The 15,447-nt window shown below is 49.4% G+C and overlaps 1 protein-coding gene across 1 annotated transcript; it reads left to right on the forward strand.

Annotated features, from left to right (window-relative positions):
* The first annotated feature begins 9,388 nt into the window (after nt 1–9,388).
* LOC140913798 (membrane-spanning 4-domains subfamily A member 4A) lies at nt 9,389–15,447 on the forward strand. Its single transcript, XM_073350595.2, has 8 exons — nt 9,389–9,467; nt 11,646–11,769; nt 12,075–12,185; nt 12,643–12,699; nt 13,367–13,522; nt 13,923–14,045; nt 14,420–14,541; nt 15,265–15,447. Exons 2-7 carry the CDS (start codon nt 11,710–11,712, stop codon nt 14,504–14,506), a joined length of 594 nt encoding a protein of 197 aa, XP_073206696.1. The 5' UTR covers nt 9,389–9,467; nt 11,646–11,709; the 3' UTR covers nt 14,507–14,541; nt 15,265–15,447.

Genomic DNA, 15,447 nt, shown 5'->3' on the forward strand with positions numbered 1-15,447 from the left:
CACTTCCATGCCCCTAGGCCACTCAGCTCCAAAGGAGTGAGAAAGGATGGGGTTATCCACCAGAACAAAGCCACTGGGCCATTTGCAGCCCTGGCCTAGGGAGAATCCCCAACATTGACTCCAAAGGGAGTCTGCACCCATTTACACCCGGACTGAATTTGACCTGTTTTGTCACCACGTTACATGATGGTACATTATCCCCCAATGGGACCTGTTAATATAGGGCAGTACCATCAAAAGTGGGTGTATGCAGGGATAATAGAGCTGCTGGTGCTTGGTGAGTGTGTCTTCAGGGACAGACATGGGCATCAACTTGACCTGGGTTATTGCTGATCTAAAATGTCTCTTGCTTTCATTTTTTAAACAAATTAAACATTTAATTAAATCCCAGAGTTCCTTCTATTTCTGGTGTATCAGAAAAATGATCTTCCATGAATGCAGTGCTTCCCATCCTGATGGATGCCAGAGTCCTGACTTCAGAATGGTTCTATACACTAGAGCTGAGCAATCATTGGAATTTCCATCCCATAGGAAGTTCTGACATTTAGATGCTTGTTTCCATCTAAATCAGGACAAAATATTAATTCTTCACTGAACACAAAGTTCTGAAAATTTTTAATTCAGAAATGTCTAAACATTCCTTTTGCCATTTGCTATTGAAATGTTTTGAGATACTTCAGTATTTACAGCATATACCTTAGCTGCTGTAGTGCCTCATGGGAGTTATAGTTTGGAAGCATGATGCCCTCCATCTTCTTTATGGGCTTTGTTCTCTTGCTGGACTACATTTTCCATTATGCATCATGCAGCTTGGTTAGAGGGGAGGCTGAGTGGCATCATCTTTGAAAACTCATGGTGATCGGGGGAGGTCCCAGACGACTGGAAAAAGGCTAATGTAGTGCCCATCATTAAAAAAGGGAAGAAGGAGGATCCTGGGAACTACAGGCCAGTCAGCCTCACCTCAGTCCCTGGAAAAATCATGGAGCAGGTCCTCAAGGAATCAATTCTGAAGCACTTAGAGGAGAGGATAGTGATCAGGAACAGTCAGCATGGATTCACCAAGGGCAAGTGATGACTTGGCCTGACTAATCTAATTGCCTTCTGTGATGAGATAACTGGCTCTGTGAATGAGGGGAAAGCAGTGGACGTGTTGTTCCTTGACTTTAGCAAAGCTTTTGACATGGTCTCCCACAGTATTCTTGCCAGCAAGTTAAAGTATGGACTGGATGAATGGACTATAAAGTGGATAGAAAGCTGTTTAGATTGTCAGGCTTAACGGGTAGTGATCAATGGCTCCATGTCTAGTTGGCAGCCGGTATCAAGCGGAGTGCCCCAAGGGTCAGTCCTGGGGCCGGTTTTGTCCAATATCTTTATTAATGATCTGGAGGATGGTGTGGATTGCACGCTCTGCAAGTTTGCAGATGATGATAAACTGGGAGGAGAGGTAGATACGCTGGAGGGTAGGGATAGGATACAGAGGGCCCTAGACAAATTAGAGGATTGGGCCAAAAGAAATCTGATGAGGTTCAACAAGGACAAGTGCAGAGTCCTGCACTTAGGATGGAAGAATCCCATGCACCGCTGCAGACTAGAGACAGAATGGCTAGGCAACAGTTCTGCAGAAAAGGACCTAGGGGTTACAGTGGACGAGAAGCTGGATATGAGTCAACAGTGTGTCCTTGTTGCCAAGAAGGCCAATGGCATTTTGGGATGTATAAGTAGAGGCATTGCCAGCAGAGCGAGGGATGTGATCGTTCCCCTTTGTTCGACATTGGTGAGGCCTCATCTGGAATACCATGTCCAGTTTTGGGCCCCACACTACAAGAAGGATGTGAAAAAATTGGAAAACATCCAGCGGAGGGCAACAAAAATGATTAGGGGGCTGGAGCACATGACTTATGAGGAGAGGCTGAGGGAACTGGGATTGTTTAGTCTGCGGAAGAGAAGAATGAGGGGGGATTTGATAGCTGCTTTCAACTACCTGAAAGGGGGTTCTAAAGAGGATGGATCTAGACTGTTCTCAGTGGTCATTCTCTTTAGTCCTGCCGACAGTCGTATTTTACCGTCTTCTGGCGAGCAGCCAGGAGATGAGAATGGCTAGCAGTCCTACTGCACCGTCTGCTGCGAGCCAAGTTGTAAAAGACAGATGGAGTGGATCAAAACAAGAAATAGACCATATTTGTTTTGTACTCATTTGCTCCCCCTCCCTTCCTCCCTCCATGAAATCAACGGCCGACAATTGTTTTGGTGAGGTCTGTCAGGGGCACCTTGAAAAATTTAATGGAGATTCAGTCCTGCCTGGAATACGAGAGGGCGGGATAGCCCAGTGGGTTGAACATTGGCCTACTAAACCCAGGGTTTTGAGTTCAAGCCTTGAGGGGGCCATTCTGGGTGACAGTTTTTTTGTTTCTCCTTGATGTAAAGCCACCCCCTTTGTTGATTTTCATTCCCTGTAAGCCAACCCTGTAAGCCATGTCGTCGGTCGCCCCTCCCTCCGTCAGAGCAACGGCAGACAATCGTTCTGCGCCTTTTTCCTTGAAGATGCTATACCACGGTAAACATGGAGCCCACTCAGATCACTTTGGCAATTAGGAGCACATTAAACACCATGCGCATTATCCAGCAGTATATGCAGCACCAGAACCTGCCAAACCACAACTGAGCGAGTAGGCAATGTCAGCGTGGAGACGAGAGTGATGAGGACACGGACACAGACTTCTCTCAAAACAAGGGCTCTGGCATTGTGGGCATCATAGTGCTAAAGGGGAAGGTTCATGCCATGGAATGCTGACTCTGGGCCTGGGAAACAAGCACAGACTGGTGGGACTGCATAGTGTTGCAGGTCTGGGACGATTCCCAGTAGCTGCAAAAATTTTGTGTGCGTAAGGGCACTTTCATGGAACTTTGTGACTTGCTTTCCCCTGCCCTGAAGCACCAGAATACCAAGATGAGAGCAGCCCTCACAGTTGACAAGCGAGTGGCAATAGTCCTGTGGAGGCTTGCAATGCCGGACAGCTACTGGTCAGTTGGGAATCAATTTGGAGTGGGCAAATCTACTGTAGGGGTTGCTGTGATGCAAGTAGCCAACTCAATCAAAGATCTGCTGATATCAAGGGTAGCGAGTCTGGGAAATGTGCAGGCCATAGTGGATGGATTTGCTGCAATGGGATTCCATAACTGAGGTGGGGCCATAGACGGAACCCATATCCCTATCTTGGAACTGGAGCACCAAGGCAGCGAGTACATAAACCAAAAGGGGTACTTTTCTATGGTGCTGCAAGCACTGGTGGATCACAAGGGACGTTTCACCAGCATCAGCGTGGGATGGCCGGGAAAGGTACATGGTGCTCGCATCTTCAGGAACTCTGATCTGTTTCAAAAGCTGCAGGAAGGGACTTTCTTCCCAGACCAGAAAATAACCATTGCAGATGTTGAAATGCCTGTAGTTCTCCTTGGGGACCCAGCCTACCCCTTAATGCCATGGCTCATGAAGCCATACACAGGCAGCCTGGACAGTAGTCAGAAGCTGTTCAACTACAGGCTGAGCAAGTGCAGAATGGTGGTAGAATGTGCATTTGGATGTTTAAAAGCGCGCTGGCGCAGTTTACTGACTCGGTTAGACCTCAGTGACACCAATATTCCCATTGTTATTGCTGCTTGTTGTGCGCTCCACAATATCTGTGAGTGTAAGGCGGAGACGTTTATGGCAGGGTGGGAGGTTGAGCTAAATCGCCTGGCAGCTGGTTACGCGCAGCCAGACACCAGGGCAGTTAGAAGAGCACAGGAGGGTGCAGTGCGCATCAGAGAAGCTTTGAAAACCAGGTTCATGACTGGCCAGGCTATGGTGTGAAAGTTCTGTTTGTTTCTCCTTGATGATCCCCCCCGCCCCCGTTGGTTCACTCTACTTCCAATTAAGCTAACCCCCCCCCCCTTCGATCACCACTTGCAGAGGCAATAAAGTCATTGTTGCTTCACATTCATGCGTTCTTTATTAATTCATCACACAAATAGGGGAATAACTGCCAAGGTAGCCCGGGAGGGGTGGTGGAGAAGGGAAGCACCGGGTGGGGATGGAGGAGGGAAGGAGAAGGCCACAGAGCACTTTAAAACTTATTGATTGCCAGCCTTCTGTTGCTTTGGCAATCCTCTGGGGTGGAGTGGCTGGGTGGCAGGAGACCCCCACCGTGTTCTTGGGCGTCTGGATAAGGAGGCTATGGAACTTGGGGAGGAGGGCGGTTGGTTACACAGGAGCTGTCGCGGTGGTCTGTGCTCCAGCTGCCTTTTCTGGAGCTCAACCATACGCTGGAGCATATTAGTTTGACCCTCCAGCAGCATCAGCATTGAATGCTGCCTCCTCTCATCACGCTGCCGCCACCTATCATCTTCAGCCCGCCACTTCTGCTTGCATTCATTTTGTGCTTTCCTGCACTATGACATTGTCTGCCTCCATGCATTCGTCTGTGCTTTGTCAGTGTGGGAGGACAGCATAAGGTCAGAGAACATTTCATCGCGAGTGCGTTTTTTTCACCTACTAATCTTCGCTAGCCTCTGGGAAGGAGAAGATCCTGTGATCCTTGAAACACATGCATCAGGTGGAGGGAAAAAAAGGGACAGTGGTGTTTAAAAAGACATATTTTATAGAATAATGGGTACACTCTTTCTTTCACGGTAAACCTTGCTGTTAACATTACATACATAGCACATGTGCTTTCATTACAAAGTCACATTTTGCCTCCCCCCACCGCATGGCTAACCCCTCCCTCCTCTTCCTTCCCCCCACTGTATGGCTAACAGCAGGGAACATTTCAGTTCAGCCAGAGGCAAACAGCCCAGCAGGAACGGGCACCTCTGAATGTCCCCTTAAGAAAAACACCCTATTTCAACCAGGTGACCATGAATGATATTACTCTCCTAAGGATAACATAGGAGTAAAATGTCCTACCATGGTGGATGGAATAAGGCTGCCCTCCCCAGAAACCTTTTGCAAAGGCTTTGGGAGTACATCCAGGAGAGCTTTATGGAGATGTCACTGGAGGATTTCCCCTCCATCCCCAGACATGTTAACAGACTTTTCCAGTAGCTATACTGGCCGTGAATTCCAGGGCAAATTAATCATGAAACATGCTTGCTTTTAAACCATGTATACTATTTAAAAAGGTACACTCACCAGAGGTCCCTTCTCCACCTGGTGGGTTCGGGGGGTACTGGCTCCAGGTCCAGGGTGAGAAACAGTTCCTGGCTGTCAGAAAAACCAGTTTCTCCGCTTGCTTGCTGTGAGCTATCTACAACCTCATCATCATCATCTTCCTTGTCCCTAAAACCTGCTTCCATGTTGTCTCCATCTCCATTGATGGAGTCAAAGCACAGGGTTGGGGTAGTGGTGGCTGAACCCCCTAAAATGGCATGCAGCTCATCATAGAAGCCAAATGTTTGGGGCTCTGACCCGGTGCGGCCGTTTGCCTCTCTGGTTTTCTGGTAGGCTTGCCTCAGCTCCTTAAGTTTCACATGGCACTGCTTTGGGTTCCTGTTATGGCCTCTATCCTTCATGCCCTGGGAGATTTTGGCAAATGTTTTGGCATTTCGAAAACTGGAATGTAGTTCTGATAGCATGGATTCCTCTCCCCATAGAGTGATCAGATCCCGTACCTCCCGTTCGGTCCATGCTGGAGCTCTTTTGCGATTCTGGGACTCCATCATAGTCACCCCTGCTGATGAGCTCTGCACTCACCTGCAGCTTGCCACGCTGGCCAAACAGGAAATGAGATTCAAAAGTTCGTGGGCCTCTTCCTGTCTACCTGGCCAGTGCATCTGAGTTGAGAGTGCTGTCCAGAGTGGTCACAATGGAGCATTCTGGGATAGCTCCCCGAGGCCAATACTGGCGAATTGCGTCCACACTACCCCAAATTTGACCAGACAAGGCCAATTTCAGCGCTAATCCCCTTGTCAGGGGGTGGAGTAAAGAAATAGATTTTAAGAGCCCTTTAAGTAAAAAGAAAGGGCTTCGTCATGTGGACGGGTGCAGGGTTAAATCGATTTAACGCTGCTAAATTCGACCTCAACTCCTAGTGTAGACCAGGGCTTAGTCCTGTTTCTAAGAAGACTAGATCAAAGCAAACTAACCAATCAATGCCTGGAAGCTGACACTATTTTTTGTTGCATGAACACAGCATGAAATGTTTTTTTTAAAACCGAGATTGGGCTATCACTGATACAATCTTGTCATGGTAAAATTAAGCATCTGTACCAATGGCATATTACAGATGCTGAGTTTTGCATTCAGTCAGGAAGTGCCAGAGATTTAGGCCTTGGCTACACTTGCAAGTTAGAGTGCATTAAATCAGCCCCAGGCGCCCTAACTCTTGAGGTGTCCACAATGGCAAGGCACTTAGAGTGCCTGGATTCTGCAGCTGGAGCGCATCTGGTAATCCACCTACATGACAAGCATAGAGCTTTCTGTGCCCAGGCTGGAGCACCGGGGTATTAGTATGGTGATGTGTTGCATTTCTGTGCTGTGATTGGCCTCCGGAAATGTCCCATAATCCACTGAAGTCAAGTGACCACTCTGGTCATTGTTTTGAACATGGTACAGAACCAACTCCCACAGGGGATCACTCCAAAACCTTCCTCCTCAGAAAAGCTTTTCCAGCTGTGAAGGGATAAATACCCCATCTTGGCTTTGAAAGGGTTAATTGGCATGAGGATAATTAACTCATCTACCTGCCCCTGTAGGCCTAATTAAAGATGGAGCCCAGCTGGAGAAGAAGCTGCAAAGTGGTGACTATAAAGAAAGGAAGCACAGATTAGGAGGAGGCTGCTGGGGCAGAGGGAAAGAATGTCCAGTCCCTCTCTGGGGATGGGTGACTAGGGAGATGAGGAAGGTCAAGGGGGAAGCCCAGGGGGAGAGTGAGGTAGCACTGGCATCCTTTTCTGAGTAGAGAAGTCGGGTAAGAGGCTGGCAGAGGCAGGCTGTGGTGGTGAGCCCTGATAATAGGGCAGGCTCTGAACGTCCAGGGAGAGAACCCTGGAGCATTTCAACAGAGGAAGAGACACAAGGTCAAGCCTAGGGAGGGCAGAAGCGGGTTTACATTTGTCTTTTGGTTTGGGATTTTGGTGGGGGAGGGTCCTGAGAGAAGGGTGAACTTCAAGAGGTGGGCGTGTTATGCTTATAAGAAGCATATGGAATCTTTTTAAAGGGGATAAGGTAATATGCCACATTTATTGAGAGTACAATTTAAGCATTGAAATCAGCATATGCTTCCACGCACACTCCAAAAGATTCTGCAGCTGGATCTTAAAGTTACCAGTCCTTGGGGTTGCTCGGTCAGTTCCAGTGGCCAGCTGAAACTGCACACAAGGGAGGGAAGCTGGGCCTCTGTCGAATGTGTTCGAAGCTCTGATGTTGATGCAGAACGAACCCAAAGTCCCATAGCAATACACACTTCTTTTATAGTGATAAGTTCCCATACAAGTCTATCGACCTTGCTGTGTCATACCGGAACTGTCAATCACGAGGTATTCAAAGTTGCTCTTAATTAGTATTATTTTGAGTTGTTACCGGGAGGTTCTGCAGCTGTTTCTTATCTCGTCCCTTTGGCTCAACTCCTTACCTCCTCCTTGGAGTGTGTGCCTTTGCTTGAGGGTCGTCAATCTGCCATCTGGGTGATTGATAATAAAGATGGTGCCTCTTGACTCCTCCACTCCCTTCTTGACCATCCAGCCTAGTTGTCCTTTCTCAGTTAATTACCATACATTCTTCACTCACACCAAACAGTAAATAAGGCAATTACAGCCATAAAACTCCTATCCTTCTAAGAACAAATGTTAACAAAATCAGCAAAGAATAAACTCAGAACAATTTCTTTTTACTAATTCAAGGCTACAATTTCTTCTTACTAATTCAAAGCTAGCAAAATGGAGTATATGGCAAAATAAGCAAAATGGAGTACAATTTTACTTTAGACAATTTCTTCCCATTAGGCTTTTGGCCTACGGGGGCAGGAGAAGGCCTGGAAAAGAGGCTACTCTAGGAAGAACTCCAGGCAGGTAGCAACAAGGAGCCTGAGGGAGCAGACCTTGGGAGGATGAAGGTTGTGTGACATGCCTTGACATTAGAGGGTAAGGAGTTTTGAGAGCTCTGACATAAGGACCATGGGGCCCACAGCAAACTCAAGGAGTGGGAATATTAGTTTTTGGACTTTGTTAAACGTGACCTCATTGAGTTGTGAGAAGATATGAACCACAGTGGGACTGAAGCAACCATGGACATGGGGTGCTAGAAACAAAAGACCTGCTACACCATGCCCACCCATGAGGGGGTGCACCTGCTGTGAGTCAAGTCTTGTACACTGACATAAGAATGACGCTTGTCCAACAATCAACCCCACCCCCACCTCAAGCAGAGTTTGGACCCTCTCAAGCGAGCAGTGCCAAATTCTGTTTCTCTCTGGCCATGTGATGGGAACTTGCCAATCCTGGTGATGATGCAGAACCCAATAGGCTCTGTGCCAGCTCAGGTCGGCCAGTGGGCCTCACGTGGCAGGAGTGAGGTTAAAGCCTAACCCATCAGTGGGAGTATGTAGCAGGCATATGTGCTTTTGGGAAGTGGGGGTTACACCCCTACAAAATCTGTGGCTGGAAAGGGCTTTGCAGTAGAGCCCTGTGAATAATCTATTTTGTGGGGTACCAAAATGTTGCGGGCGGGGGATTCACTTTTCATTGAACCACAACAAAAATAATTTCAACATTTTTGGCAAATCATAAAGTCAAGAAAAATATCATTTAGAGTTGAGTGGAAAGTTTCATATAACCAATGTTGTTTCATCTTTGAGCTATTATTTTTTAAGGGTTTCTTAATTTTTTAAAAAGGAGACCAGTTCAGTTTTAAATGAAAAGGTGTGTTGAATCAATAAGTCTGGTTTTGAAAATGTCAATTTGAAACCTTTCAATTTTTGTTCGGAAATTTTTAGGGTTTTTTCCCCCTCTGATTTGGAGAATTCAACACAAATTTGCAAAATATTTCAGTTGATCTGAATCTGCATTTTTCACCGGAAGAAGGTTCAGGCCAAATATTTCACCTCACTCTCCTTTCCAGGAGAGGGAAAACTGCCCCTGCATTGGGTCTAAGGCCGGAGGAAGTCTCCTGAAGGAGGAATGGGCGAGATGGGGACTGTGGATGGGTCACTCCCCTGACTCCTGGGGGAGACTGATGTGCTAAGTATCTACAGATCCTTGAGCGAGGATGGGGGTGGGGAAGCAGACCAAGCCCGATGTTGAAAGTCCCTTGTTTGCGGTAAGCATCTGGCAGCCCTGTGGGAGGTTGGGACATTTCCTGGAAGGGGTGTCCTGGCTGTAATGTGACAAGGAGGATCGGATTGGTCTGGCAGGGGAGTGGCAGGAGAAACAGGCGCAGAGCTGGTGAATAGCACTCACGCCGAGAGCCCACCCCGTGCTGAGATAGAGCAACACAGGTGAGCGCCAGGGGGAGATGCAGGTCCCAGGCAGGGCTGGGTGTGTGAGGGGACAATGATGAGGGCAGTGAATGGGATGAGGGGTTTGGGGCTGGATCACTTGCAGGAGAGGTGGCTGGCCTGAGTAGGGTGAAGGACCCTCTGGGGCAGGACAGGATCCCTGGCCAGAGGAGTCTCCCACCCTGGGAACCCAAAATCTGTGTCCTTATCTGTTTCCTTATCCTCTGCTTCCCACTTGCTTCCTAGCTAGAGACTAGGCCTGTTCCCCCATCCCTTGGGGCTTCCCCCACAGGGACCAGGCTGATCCTCCCAGGGGTGCCTCTCTAAGGAGGGGCTGCACTGGCTGGGGACAGAGAGACTGAAAGAGAGAGAATGGATGAATTCAAAGGGGGAAATACAGAGGGATAGAGAGGGTGGAAAAGTGAGAGAGACGAGGCGAGGGAGACAGGCTCTTAATGGGGTCAGGACATGGAACTCCGTTAGCAGGCCATGGGAGTGATGCTGTCACTAAATGGGTTGCACGGAGGTGGTATAAGATCTCCAATTGCTCTCAGGTTTCTGGCTTGCTCTCAGGTTTTCATGGATTCCTAGATTTAAAGGCCAGAAGGGACTGTTAGATCATCTGGTCTGACCACCTGTGTGGCACAGGCCACAGAATGTCACTCAGTTACACCTCTGTGGAGCTCAGTAACTTGTGTTTGGCTGAAGCTTCTTCCAGAACAGCCTCCAGGTTGGATTTGAAGCCATCAAGAGATGGAGAATCCACCATTTCCCTTGGCAGCTTGTTCCATTGGTTAATCACCTGCACTGTTAAAAATGTGTGCCTTGTGTTGTCTCTGTATGACCAATAACACGAATAAACTCTGGTACTACAGATCTATTGTCTGGCACTCTTTGCCAAATAGTTTGCAGAACAACATTATTTGCAGGAACTGCTTGAAATTTCTTCAATTTCTGTTTGGCAATAGGCAAAGTAAAAGCTAATCAGATGTAGTGCAACATCAGCTTCCTCTGAACTTACTCCTTCATCATGCAACATGTAGACTCTGGATAAAGTGTCAGCAATTACTAATTCTTTCCCTGGTCTGTATCCAACTTCCAGTTGATATTTCTGGAGTATTAGCAACCACCTTTGAATCCTTGATGGAGTACTATGAAAAGGTTTTCTGAAAATGGCCTCAAGACACTTGTGGTTGCAGCCTTTTCATCTGCATGTCAGCACATTCAAGGGTTAAACTCACTCGCACAGAGTCAGACACAATACCACACGCAATGGGGTCTCTACTGAGTGAGTCACACAGTTCTCCACATTTGGAGGATTGTGCTGCCAGTTTTCCATCAGTCGCACGCTAGTCTATATTTTCCCCATCTGTCTGACTTCTAGTGAAACCTGTGTTCCAGTCTCATACGGGATATTTCTTGGCAGTGGACAGTATGCCTCAAACTTCCTGTTTAAGACCTGATTTTTTTTTTAATCTACTGCATCATCAAATAGAAAAGCGTTAAATATGTTTCTCATTTCTTCACCTGCCACAGGAAGAAGTAATGCTGTTTGCAGCCACTCATCTTTTTGTCTGTGCCTCTCCCAGTGCCGTACAGCTTTGCTTCCATTTTCTCCAGTTTTCTGCTGCATTTCCTTCAAATGCAAACTTTCCTGGAGGCTTTAGTTGGTCCAGTGTTTTCCAGATTCATTCTCCTCTAGTCTTACTTTCAGTTTTGTTCTGACACCATGTAATAGCTGTTGCCAACTTGCTGTTATAACACCAGAAAAGACACCAGAGAGTAACAGTAAACACTTTCCTGAGTTTGTGGCTGAGAAATGTACAGATAAGTGTTGCTGGCTCGGCTCCAAATACGGCTCCCTGCATAATGATTTCCCCCATACAACATTATGGGTAACTGGTTACTCCAAAGTCTCTGCTATCATTACATGCCCTGTGTACGTTTTGTGCATGTTAGGCTGCTGAGCTGCCATAAGCAAGTCAGGCTCTTGTACCAGATATGGACTGGCTGCAGAGCCTTTCTCCCAGAGACGTCTTTGCTGTAAAATCCTTTCATGCACTGCCAGGAATGGCTTAACTAAGGTATATTCCACACGGCAACGCCTAGCAGAGGAACGGTATAATACAGTTTTGCATTCCAGTGCACCCCATGACCCAGTCCCTGTTGCACCCACAGGGCTGTCTTTCCTGCTCCAGAGCCTGTGAGGAGTTTGGTCTATATCAAGAGGCTGGGTTCTGTCATGTCGGAAGCAGGACCCCTGATGCAGCGGTTCCTCCAGGGGCAGCCCAGAGTCTTGGGGGTGAGCAACGTGCATGGAGGGTGGCTGAGGGCTGGAGAGTCTCTCTCTCTCTCGCACGTGCGCACACACACACACACACACACACAAAGCTGTTGCCCCATCTCACAGCTCATCCCCTTGTTGCTCCAGCCTCACGCTCTCTGCCAGCCCTGCACAGCACCTGGGGTCTTTGGGATCCTCTTGTCAGACAGACCCCGCTGCCTGTTAGCCAGTGACTGGACACGGCGCCTGTCTCTGCCCCCTGCTGGTTGTCCTGCCCCCGCACAGAGCCATATGCTGATGGCAGGTTTGTTTCCCGTTTGCAGGCCCTCTTGCTGTTGGTGGGGCTGCTGCAGATGGCCTTTGGTGTCCTCTTGGCCATTTCCCCCTGCGTCTATAGGGATGAGCTGCACGTCCACTTTTACTCAGCAGTGCTGGTAAAGGGGTAGCTTTGGGGGGAGGGATAGCTCAGTGGTTTGAGCATTGGCATGCTAAATCCAGAGTTGTGAGTTCAGTCCTTGAGGGGGCCATTTAGGGATCTGGGGAAAAAATTGGGGATTGGTCCTGCTTTGAGCAGGGGGTTGGACTAGATGACCTCCTGAGGTCCCTTCCAACCCTGATATTCTATGAATGACACATTGCCTAAGCCTCCATGCCCAGCTCTGCCGGTGCCTCTCAGTCCTGACCCCCAACCCCTGCTATCTCACTCCTGGGTTCTCTCCCTACCCCCAGCCCTGCTGATGTCCCCCAACCCACAGCCTTCTTGCTATACCAGCCATGGGTTCCCCCCACCCACACTTCTGCCAATACCCCTAACCTGCAGCCTCCTGCTATCCCAGTCCCTCCCCACCCCAGCTCTGCCGATGCTCCTGATTATTTTCTTTTCCTTTCCAGTTGCTCTTGGCCGGCATCATCACTCTGGCTGCAGACACAGCCCACAGCCTGGCTCTGGTGAGTAACCTCTTGATAAAGCCTGGCCCAGGGCTGCATCAGGGCTTGGTCACATCCCTCCTCATTCCTCTCCCCAGACAAGCGACCCTCCTAAGAGGGACTGTACCCTCTGGGCCAGTTGGGGCTATAAGGCCCAAGGTAGCTGTGCCTTGCACTGGGGAATTCTGTCAGAGGGCGAGGTGGGGAGAAGAGGAGGAAGCCACTGGTGAGGGATGGGCCAGGAGCAGTGGCTGAGGTGAACCACATTTGTAGTGGTGCTCTTAGGGGCAGCTGGGGTACCCAAGGCCCAGCTGCATGAAGGGGACATAGAGCCATAGGCATATCCAGGGGACAGAGCCAGGACATGGGGCAGCCCTGGGGAAGAAAGAGGTGATCCTGGCCCAGTCCTCAGGAGAGGCAAGGCAGAGCTAGTTGGGAGGGAAGGGCAAGTCAGGACAGGAGGCCAAGCCCATATGTCAGTGTGAGATGGATCCAGAGAGGGGCTGTGCTAGGAGGTGATCTCTTGATGGGGCAGCTCCCCTCTGTACACTGGAAGGACTCTAGGGGAGCACGCTGGGGTTTAGGACTACAGCCGTTATCTGTCCAGGAGCATTGGCAGTCCCCCATTCCTACTCTCCAGCACCCTGGTGCTTCCTAGCAGCGACAACCATTTCCCTTCATCTTCCAGGTAAAAGCCTGCCTGGTCATCGACATCATCTGCACGGTGGTGGTGGGCGTGATCAACTTATTCTACCTGGTGGACTTGGTGTACGATCCCCATAATCGGTACATCCGGTGTCCTTCCAGCAACAGGTTGCACTGCAGGCGGCTGTACCAGGTCTTGGTGGGTGCCTCCTCCTTGGAGAGCTATAGAAGAGCAATGGTGGGGCAGCCAGCTGGCTGTGATCGGGGGATGGGACGAGGGATGGGAGTTGGAGGAGGGGATATATCTCCTGAGGAACTCAGGCCTGGGCTTCATTTCTCTGTCCCCCTGGGAACTGTCTCTTGGGGTAGGTGGGGGATTCATTAATTCCTGGAATTCCTCCTCCTGTTGACGGCTTCTTGGAGCTTGACTCACTGGAACTGGACAGGACATGAGAATAGACTGCAGGGAACACTCCTTCCCATTCCTACCAGGGGATGGACAACGGAAACAAACAGGGCTGTCCGGTCATTAGTTCCTCTGATCTGTGCTGAGTCCAGGGGCTTGTCTGTGATTCCCCATCTCCTGCTCTGTTTCCCAGCACTATTGCACAGGCATGCGGGTCATCATCCTGATCTTAACTTCGCTGGGGTTCTTTGTTTCCATTGCCCTGGCAGCCTTCGGGTGCAAAGCAGTGTGTCGCCAGAACTCTGCCGATGATGTGGTAACTACCCCGCTGCTTCTGGGAGATCTGGGGAGGAGTGGGGTTAACACAGAGAGCTGGGGGAAAAGGGATGGAAGGAAAGTAGGGATGGACCCTGGGGGGATAAGCAGAGATGGCGAGAGCATGGGAGACAGGCAGAGGGTGGCTGAGTAGAGAAGGGGAGCAAAGGGGTAAGACTGAGAGGCAGATGGGAGCAGATGCTCCATGGGGTGTCTATGAAGTGTTTATGTCTGTGCCTGGATAAGGGCAGGGAGATACTAAAGAAATGAACAGACAGGCCAGGGAGCAGCTGCCCATGGCTAGGAGGTGATCGGCCAGGGCTACCCCTACTGAGCCATCACTGCTCACCCCATGACTTTGTGTTTTGCTCCCAGCCAGTCGCTACCCTGACAAATCTGCCTGCTTCCCATGAGGCCACCGCGGAGCCAGAGCCTGTGGTGTCAGAGGGACCCACAGCATGAGTGTCCCCTGGTGGAGAGACCGACAGCCCCCCTCAGTGAGCAGCTACCCCGTGCCCCTCAGTGAGAGGCGTTTCTGTTTCACCCTCTCTGCTTTCCCTCCATCAATCCCCCTTGTGGAAAACCCCTGCTAACTGCCATTGTGTGTTGTTGCTGCTCACATGTCCCCTGCTGAGCTGCCGCACCATTGCGCCACGGCACAAGCACCCCCCAAAATCTATTAATGTCCTGCAAGCCAAGGGCCTGTCCTGCAAAATCCTGGATGGGGAGAGGATGGCATAGCACCATCTGATGGGCCCTGCAGCTAGCTAACAGGAAGTGGGCTAGAGAGCAGCCCAGAGCCTGGCACATGTTATGGATTCCCTCAACCAAGCTCTGAACCCAGCTTCATCCATGATGTGTAATTGTTATCTGAAAGCATCTCCCTGAAACCTGGAACTCTCTGATTCATGGAACCATAGATTCTAAGGCCAGAAGGCACCGTTAAATCATCTACTCTGACCTTCTGTATAACACTGGTCAGTGCATGTCACTCAGTTACCCCTGCACTGCACCTGATAACTTGTGTTCAGCTGAAGCCTCTTCCACAAAGGCATCAGTCTTGATCTGAAACCATCAAGAGATGGAGAATCCATCATTTCCCTTGGTAGTCTGTTAATCGTATGCACCATTAGAAATTTGTGCCTAATTTCTAATTTAATTTGTCTGGCTTCAGCTTTCAGCCATCGGTTCTCATTATGCCTTTCTCTGCTCGATTACAGAGTCCTGGTATTTGATCTTCCACAAGAAGTCTACCAGGGGCATCTCCTCCTGCTTTAATGAGTAGGTCTATCAGCGAAGCTGCAGGCATGGATCATGACATGCATTATTGCTCCAAGGAAATGGCTTTGCGGCTGATTGAGGTGTGCTGCCGTTCCCCGTAGGATGGTTTCTTAACATGTAGA

Source organism: Lepidochelys kempii, chromosome 6 (assembly GCF_965140285.1).
Source record: "Lepidochelys kempii isolate rLepKem1 chromosome 6, rLepKem1.hap1, whole genome shotgun sequence".
NCBI lineage: Eukaryota > Metazoa > Chordata > Testudines > Cheloniidae > Lepidochelys > Lepidochelys kempii.

Excerpts from the sequence above, each read along its gene's own strand:
- LOC140913798 (XM_073350595.2), top strand. The coding sequence starts at position 11,710 with ATGTCGGAAGCAGGACCCCTGATGCAGCGGTTCCTCCAGGGGCAGCCC. Across the intron at positions 12,700-13,366 it reads CAGCCCACAGCCTGGCTCTG|GTAAAAGCCTGCCTGGTCAT; the intron begins GTGAGTAACCTC and ends TTCATCTTCCAG. Across the intron at positions 14,046-14,419 it reads AGAACTCTGCCGATGATGTG|CCAGTCGCTACCCTGACAAA; the intron begins GTAACTACCCCG and ends TTTTGCTCCCAG.